This window comes from Takifugu rubripes, chromosome 15 (genome assembly GCF_901000725.2).
Source record: "Takifugu rubripes chromosome 15, fTakRub1.2, whole genome shotgun sequence".
Taxonomy (NCBI): domain Eukaryota; kingdom Metazoa; phylum Chordata; class Actinopteri; order Tetraodontiformes; family Tetraodontidae; genus Takifugu; species Takifugu rubripes.
In genome coordinates, this window is record NC_042299.1 from 9,678,578 (window position 1) to 9,686,842 (window position 8,265).

General features: G+C 45.1%; 1 protein-coding gene and 1 long non-coding RNA gene across 2 annotated transcripts in view; one reads left to right on the plus strand and one right to left on the minus strand.

The window, feature by feature from the left end:
* LOC105417470 (uncharacterized) overlaps positions 1-2,099 on the plus strand; it is a 9,234-nt gene extending 7,135 nt beyond the window's left edge. Inside the window, exon 2 of the long non-coding RNA XR_965124.2 lies at positions 1,689-2,099. This is a non-coding gene — a long non-coding RNA (uncharacterized lncRNA). The remainder of the gene's footprint in view (positions 1-1,688) is intronic.
* irf1b (interferon regulatory factor 1b) lies at positions 2,097-4,909 on the minus strand. The gene is made up of 10 exons (XM_003971006.3): positions 4,773-4,909; positions 4,166-4,258; positions 3,980-4,079; positions 3,738-3,905; positions 3,595-3,632; positions 3,354-3,486; positions 3,146-3,262; positions 3,009-3,034; positions 2,737-2,857; positions 2,097-2,624 (listed from the first exon to the last, which is right to left on the minus strand). The coding sequence occupies exons 1-10, from the start codon at positions 4,800-4,802 to the stop codon at positions 2,524-2,526; spliced, it is 927 nt and encodes a 308-aa protein (XP_003971055.2). The 5' UTR covers positions 4,803-4,909; the 3' UTR covers positions 2,097-2,523.
* Between the last annotated feature and the right edge of the window lie 3,356 nt (positions 4,910-8,265).

Genomic DNA, 8,265 nt, shown 5'->3' on the forward strand with positions numbered 1-8,265 from the left:
TCGGATCCACGATGGCTGTTTGAAGTTTAAGTCCTGTAAATAACTGTGGTACAAAAGGAGTTAGAAATTCAGATGTGGTTCACCTTTTACACTTGTTATCACAGCAAGGTCCTGAAAGTTTGCCCCTCCAATTTTTGTGCCTCAAAACGAGCGAAGATTGTGCGACATAAAAGAGAAGCTGTGATTGCATTTAAATGGAGAGTTTTCTATTTGCACTTTGTTGTGGATTTCACATTTAAAAAGTGTGACTGGGATCTGCGCAGACAGCGTGAAGATGCCACTCATAGCACTTGTTTCAGTTTATGGGCTCGGCTTGTGTTGTGGAAGGGTCTTTTTTTTATTTATATGTTTTATTTTTATTTCATTGGCCACTAATTTTCTGTTAATAAGCAGAAAAGCCAGATCTAATGTAATGAGCTCTGAGTGTCGTGTCACTGTCGCAAGAGTAAAATGTGTGTGTGTGTGTGTGAGGGCGGGGGGGGGGGGGGGGGGGGGGGGGGGGGAAGCTGGGGGGGGGGGGAGTTACTTTCCTGAGCTGACTACAGTCAACTTGTGACAGAAATCTTGTAACTCCCCATGATGGAAAGCACCAAACAAAATTTTCTTCAAAATGGGTTAGGGTTAGGTCCACCTACCCACACTTACACACACACACACACACACACACGCACCCACATAAACACACACACACATCTTTTCTCTTTTTGAAGCACATGTGAGTGATGGAGCAACAATGTCACAACAACTGTCAATACATTTTACTTCTTTGCATTCTTCCTTTAATCTTTGATAAAGACAACATGTACATAAAGTTTTTTGTTTTTCTTTAACTGTACTCGGGCCGGTGAAAGGCAGCTATGTAAGGCACTTGTGTATCGTAACAGAAAGAAGAATTATTCTGAGGTTTTGGGAAACAGGATCATGTCGAACTATATTCAGGTCTTCACTGGGTTTTAGGTTTATTACTGGTTTATTACACAGGTGAAGCTGGTGGGTCCAGGCAGGGGAGAAGGGGTCCGGTTTGAGAGTGGATAGGTAGGTGACAAGGGTTCAACAGACCTTTGATTGAGCCAGGCAGATAAGCTGCAGAACCACAGCCTTGGATCAATACAGAGGCCTCGTGCACGGGAGTGATAGATGCACATGCAGTCAGAGCAGGCCCGTATGTGGTTACCAACCGTCTACACGGTGTAGGGGAACCAAAGTTCTAATATCTTGTGTCCTGCCACACAGGAAATCCTGAGTTTTGCATCAAAAACAAAGATACATTGAAACGTTCCATTGGAACAAAGCGCTCCGACGCTTAAACATGTTGAAGGGTGGATGATGAATGGGAATAAACACTGACGACAGCAGCTGGAGGGTCCCGGGTCCCTCCACGGGTGTTCTGAGGACACGCAGCGGACCTGAAACGGGTCATCGGTGTTTCTAACAGGTTTATTGACATTACTGGCGTCCATAAAACCACTGTAAATGCATCACAATCAGGTGTCGGACAGTTTATTGTGCTGACAGCTTTTCGCTGTCTCTTATCGGCTTTTTTAGCTTTTTAACCTTTTTTTAAAAAAACATACACGACCACAAACGAGCGGATCTTTAACTCTTCGAGTTCTGACCGATGTAAAAAGCTTTATCATGAGTGCAGGAATGGGCCCGTTCACCAATGTTGCCTTTCTTTTCCCTTTTAGGAGGACCAGCCCGCTTCTCGACGTCTGCGGGCAGATCAGGGCGTGGAGGAAGGAGGGTGGGGGGATGGGCCTGAGAGTTTGACACGCTCAGCAACGAATGACGAATTTGCTTCGATTTAAAACCAGGAGTTTCACCATTCGTGCGCCTCCAGGGGTTCTTCAGTCAACGTGTGGCGTCTGCAAGCACAAATCCGGCCTGGCGGCGAGGTCAGCCGGGCCGTGTCGAAGGGCGTCAGAGTTAACTCCAGAATTTTATTTTATTCTCCATAAAAGGCAGTTTGTGTCAAAAGAAATAAAGGGACTTGTAAATGACTGCAGAACCGCAGCTCAGCAGTCGACCTGTGGGAAAATATCCCTTCATGTAAAGTTGTTGATGCTACACCAATAAAAGTGAATCCACAAAAAGCGCAAGATTGACAGTTTTTCTTTATTTTACAAAAACAAACACAGCTATCTACAAAAAATACAATATTTACAACAACTTAGTACTGAAACAGTTCTGAGAATCCCTTTAAGTTTGACTTTTGACGAAAGCGGAGAGTGAAAATTGAAAATGTCTGATTGAGTTAACTGAGCACGAGCTCACGACTGTATACATGGTGGTGGGCTCTGTTGCTGTTTATCCAGTGTAAAGGAAACAGAGGAAACAGCAAACAAACTGCATTAAAACACATGCTTTAAGACATATGGAGATTGCTTGGTGGGTGGAGGTGAGCTAAAGAAGACTCCTTAAATAAGGTGCAGAGGCTTCCTGACAAAGGAATGGGATGGCAACGTGACAGGAAGACAGCTGTAATGTCCAGTCAGTGCAGTGTCTCAGACTGTCCAGTAGCTTTCAGAGCATGTGGTGCAACTGTGAGCTGAAACAGCTCCACAAGTCGCTGGAGAACTCTGTCCCCAAAATGGTGTACTGCGGCACCTCCTCTAGGTCTTCGCCTGCGGGACGAAGAGGGAATGCAAAGTCAGGGTGACGGCTAAAGACGCATCGCAGCTGCGTTATCTAAGCTAAACGCTGGTGGTTCGCGGGACTCAATTAGCTAGCGTTTACCTGAAGAAGACTCACTCCACTGGCTCCCTGGGCTTGTGCACGCTTCATTGGTCAGGAACCCGCTGCTGCTGCCGTATGAACTGTTTGTCAGCCACGAGTCTCGCTCCAACTCCTTACATAGCTAAAAAGAGCAGAACCGGGCTGAGTGTGCAGTCTTTAGCAATCAAACTGTGAGATTTGAGTATCATGGTACACAAAAGCAGGCAGACATGGGGATTCCTGTCAATGAAATGCGCACGCTAGTACGAGAAGGAGCCAGAGACGGTGCTCACCTCAATGATGTTGGCGGCCTCATCCTCTGGAGGATCACAGCAGGGAGAGAGAGAGAGACGACAGAAGGGCGTGAGCATCTCCATAGGATCCATCTTGGTCATACACCAGATACTTTTAATCTAGGTCGTCCTCTCACCTGAACTGTGCTCTGGCGAAACTTCAAATCTTTGGCAGAAGTTGGTCAGATTGAAGTCGGTGACTTCAACGGACAAGGAAAAGTCAGGGACTTCCTCCTGGGGGTCGAATCTGAGCTCTGCAGAGACAAAGACAAGCGGTTGTTTTAGTGGCAGAGACGAGCGGAGACAAACAGGAAGTTGATCTGGCGCCGCGTTTTGGTTGTTTACCTGGCTGCTCTGTTTTCACTGTGCTGTCGACTACGTTGTCCTGGGGTGACAGGTCCTGTGTTGTCAACTCATCTGTGGAGGACTGAGCGTCGCTGCTGTCCTCTGTGTCTTCCTCGGTCTTGAGGACAACTCTCTGGGGAAGACATTCAATCACATTTAGAAAAACTGGAGGGCAATGACAGCTTGTAGTTAAAGCAGGTGGGAACTAGGGTGTCTAAAATAAGCCAGTGAGTCTAGCTACCTTCCTCTTGCGCACCTCCTTGGCCTTGCGTCGCTTATCTGTGCAGACAAAAAATGAGGACTCAGTAAAAATCACAAACGGCTCATTGTGTGCAAGCCACACTGCACGGCGGTGATGTAAAGTCTGCTCACTTCCTGTCTCACCTTTACATTTTGAGACCGCAGGCAGCATCTTGAAAACGCGCACGGCTTGGTGGCCTTTGTTAACGCTCATGGTTTTCACCTCTGTGATGTCGGGCAGCGAGTTCATAGCACAGCGGAAGTTGGCTTTCCACGTCTTGGGGTCATTTGCTTGGCCCTCCACGTATTTCCCTGCAGATATAGTTTTCCTTAATAAAGGTCTCCTGTCTGCTTTTTCTTCGCAGGTCGGGTGATGAGGTGCTCACCTGTGTGGATGGCCCACATCCTAAACAGGTTGGCATCTTTTTCGATCTCCCATCCGTGCCTGGCTGCATGCTTCCATGGGATGGAGAACATTGTTTTCGCCTGCAAAAACACGAATGGAAATATTGAGTACAACTTTTCAGAGGACTCCAGTGCGCGTCTTATAGACGGAGCAGAAGCGCCCTCACCTGGTCGACCCATTTCAGACCCTCGATGGTGTCCGAGTTGATCATCCTCTCCAGCCACGGCCTCATCCTCAACCTCGATACGGGCATGTTTGCCTGAGAGTTCAGAAAAGGCGACTTTTAGACGACGAGCAGCAGCACAGGAAAAACATCTGTACCGCACCGCTGTGCGTGGGGGCGGATGAGGGAGCCGAGTTCACGGTGGGGGCGCGCGGGCGACTGTGGGGCGTTTAGGTGCACGCCAATTTAAAAATTACTCCAATAATACAAAACTCGGTTTTATTTTTTCGACTTTTTCCTTTAAAATTCGCAACCTCGGACATTCACACTTTAAGAAAACATGTGGAGCTAAATGTGCACGGATAAACCAAACGTTAATTTTAGCTGCAATGCAAGATAGTTATGTTTTGGAGATGGAAATAATCGCATTATAATAAAGGTTTGTTCACCATATTATGGTCCAGAACATTCAAAAGTATCGCATATAAATCGGTCGGACGTCCGAGATTTACTTATTAGATAACGCTATTCCTGAATTTACTATTTATTTGCACATCTTAAATATGAGACGTCGCATGCAAATAGAACTGATGAATTAATATCGACTCACTTGCTGGCTTTCCTTGTGTGATCCGTTCATCAAAGGAATATAATCCGAGTTTACAGAATAGTCCAGTTCTTGAGACGCTGAGGTGACAAGAAGTTCGCGAACTAAACAGCAGCTCGCCAGTTCTGGCTTTTATAGAACGACCGTGGGTTTTCCCCTGAACGCCACGCTGTAAAAAATATCCGCTCAAAGAGGCGATTTATCCATCACGATATGTTTTGGATATATTTAATGCATTGGATGTCTTTTCTAACCATTCTGGACAGTGAAACTTCCTGCATGAAACAGCATTCCCTGAAATAAATATCCCTATCAGAGGAAACAGACATTTTTAACCGTTACTCTTTTACAGTGTTGGCGCATGCGCACGTCGCACCAGGCGCCATACAGCAGCTGAAGGGTTTCCGAGAAGTCATGCTGCTGACTGTAAGAGGGAAGTGAACAACAGCGATCACCAGCACGTAAACTGTCTCGACCCTCAAACCTGCAGAACAGGAATCAGACGCTTGTTTTTATTACACCTTTTATGTCATTGCAGGCGACTACTGATCGGCCTACTTTGCATTAGCAAAGCATTTTAATACAACTGAGAGTTGCATAAGCGTTAGAGTAGCACACATAATCTGCAGTAGGTTGGGTGATTTTATTATGATTTTATTTATTTTAAATAATTTAGGAGTGTAGATTGCGGTTTAATAGCATAGTTTATTAACATTATTATGATTTAATAACATTCTTGCGCACCTCAATACAATTAACCTTTATTAGAACCCAAATTGAGAAAATGTATTCAACACAAAACCATGCTCACGCACGCTCCTGACCTCAGGTTAATATGTGCATGAGGTCACGCAGTTGGCATGAACAGCCGCTCAGCGGAGAACTGGGCCATTTCAAAGAAACGGTGTTGCAAGTCACCGCTAGGGGCGCTGCGCCACCAGAGAAGGATTGTGAGCGAAGGAAGGCTTGTGCACGTTGTTGTTCCAACGGGGAGGCAAATGCGTGGGCACGGCATGCGCCTTGACGCCCAACGGGACTTATTTTGCACACAGTTTAATTCGCCTCTTCGGGGGTTTAAATGGTCGCATCTGCAGGTCTACATGAAGCCCATCATTTAACACCGTGACAGTTGGCTGCGGCGGGAACGCGGCGAGATTTGGGGAATATCCGCAGGAGGTGTCTTTTTAGGGATTTCCCGCCAAACGCCATTGCGCGTTCATGCCGCTGCGCGCAAGGTGTCGGCGCCTCTCACGGGGAGGGAGTTGCAGGGAGTTTTCACCAGCAGTCTCGGTGTGGGAATTCCCGTAAATCATGGGTCTGGATTTCAAGGGGAAAATCTTCCCTGAGTTCCCATGTTTGTACTGTTTAGTGGACATGTTGAGATGAGCGAAGAGGGACAAAAATAATTATTCCACTGCTGCGTAAATGGTCACGATATGACATGTCAGAGCGTAACTGGTCCATTTATCTTCTACAAACCCAAATTAATGACTGAATTGATAAATGATTGAGAGTCCATTGTTAAGCTTTAGCTATCATGTTTAAAGAACATGGGTCTATTTAACCACCAAAGATCAAGTTCCATCCAAAACTTGGAACCGCTTTACAGAAAAGTGTACCTTTCCCTTATAGGGATCTGTGGACCCTCCAAGTCTTTGTTGTTTTAAAGCCATTATATGATTTACAAACTAATCCAGTGTTTCTCTCTCAGCCACAGGGGGAAAATATCATCTAATTTATCCAGCTACATGCACAGCAATGATAATACTGATTATTTAGGCCACCTGCAAGGATAAGGCTGTAACTTGAGGCTTTAGGGTGAGGAAAGCAGCTTGATTATCAGCCTCACCCTGGGCCATCTGCCTTGACTGCCACTAAAGTCGTCACCAGTGAGCCTGCACCAGTAGGTCAGTGGATGAGCAGTAACTGATCTGGATTCTATGGAAATGCCTTTTGATGTTTACATGCAATACTACAGCAGTTACATGCAGTTTACAGCAAAAAGCTCTTCAGGAGCAGATTTATCATCCATTTTGACAGCAGTGCAGGGGGGCAGTTCATCGCGGCAGTTTATCTGAATGAAGGCCGGCTGAAGGAAGTTGTGGCTTTGTGTCGTTAATTATTTGAAACCTATTTTTTTCCCCCGCCTGCACCCATAAAATTTAACCTGAACATCCCATTTTGGCCGTCAGAACGAGATGTTGGACCAAAACATGAGATTGTAATGAATCGCCGCTGTATTTCGATACCGGCAGGGTTATAGCATTTAATTGGTGCAAGTGCACCCCTTGGAGCTGATATGTTTCCTGCCCTGCTGAATAAATAAAGCCATAAAACATGTTCATCAGCTGTGGGTCAAAGTGCTGTCAGACCTCCTGCCAGCTCAGACTTATCTCACACCTGTAAATGTGTAACCGGCATCCGAGAGAGTTTCTGTCTGGTATCTCGCCGCCCTGTTGGCCGTGGGAGGAAGATGTCACAACAGTCCACGTCATTTACACACCTGTAGGCCTCTTCATGATCATCGACCAGTGGATACGCTAGTGTGTCTCTCTGCAATAGGATCAGGACGACAATGGGAGGCACTGCTGCAGAGACGGATCAGAGGGACCTCGACTACAGTCTCATCATACAGTCAACTGGGACCCATTTTAAGTCGTGCAGATGACACATGGGAGGTTGTAGATACGGAGCTGGAGGAAATGTTTAAGCAGATTTGCATGCTGCTTTAAAGCTTTGTATAACTTCTGTGCACATTTGTTTGTGCTTATTTATGATTGTGTAAATGTTTGCATTGCCGCATTATGAGCCCGGATTTCTCAAAATGGAGCTCGAAGAGCAAACTAGCAATGAGCCAATCTGGGCACAGCTGTGTACTGATATGAAGTTGAATCTTTAAAGTAATATTTATGCTTTTTATGGATTAGAAGCGTTAGTTTGATACCCACCTGTGGCACAGAGGCCCTTGTCTGAGGCGACAGTAAATATGCCTGTTCAAAAATGTGAATAATGTTTCACGTTATCCGAAAAAACAACATTTAAATCATTTGAAATTAGCAATACTGCCACTTTTAAAGGCCTTTAAAATATTTTAGATGTAATAAAGATGAAGAGAAAGAGTAAATCATCCTTAAAATGTAGCTTTAATGCATCAGTCTGCTTTCCTTAATCTAGAGATTTAAAAGAAAATCAATATTTTAAAGCAACTTGTTCAACAAAACAATTTATTTATGGTATATATTTACAAATATAACAGTTACAGTATAACAATAATATATAATAATAACAATAAACAATATTTTTCCAAGATGCTTCATATTATATGTGTACAGAACGAGGTGGTCCTTTCTTCACTGGAAGGGCACTTTTACCAAACCCCCCTTCGTTATCTTTCCTTATCTACACCTTTCTACCGTTGTCCATGGGACCTAAACCCGTTGGACACCCTCCTTCTGAACCATTCGTTGTGGTACAGCCATTTGTCTCTGTGAGGTGG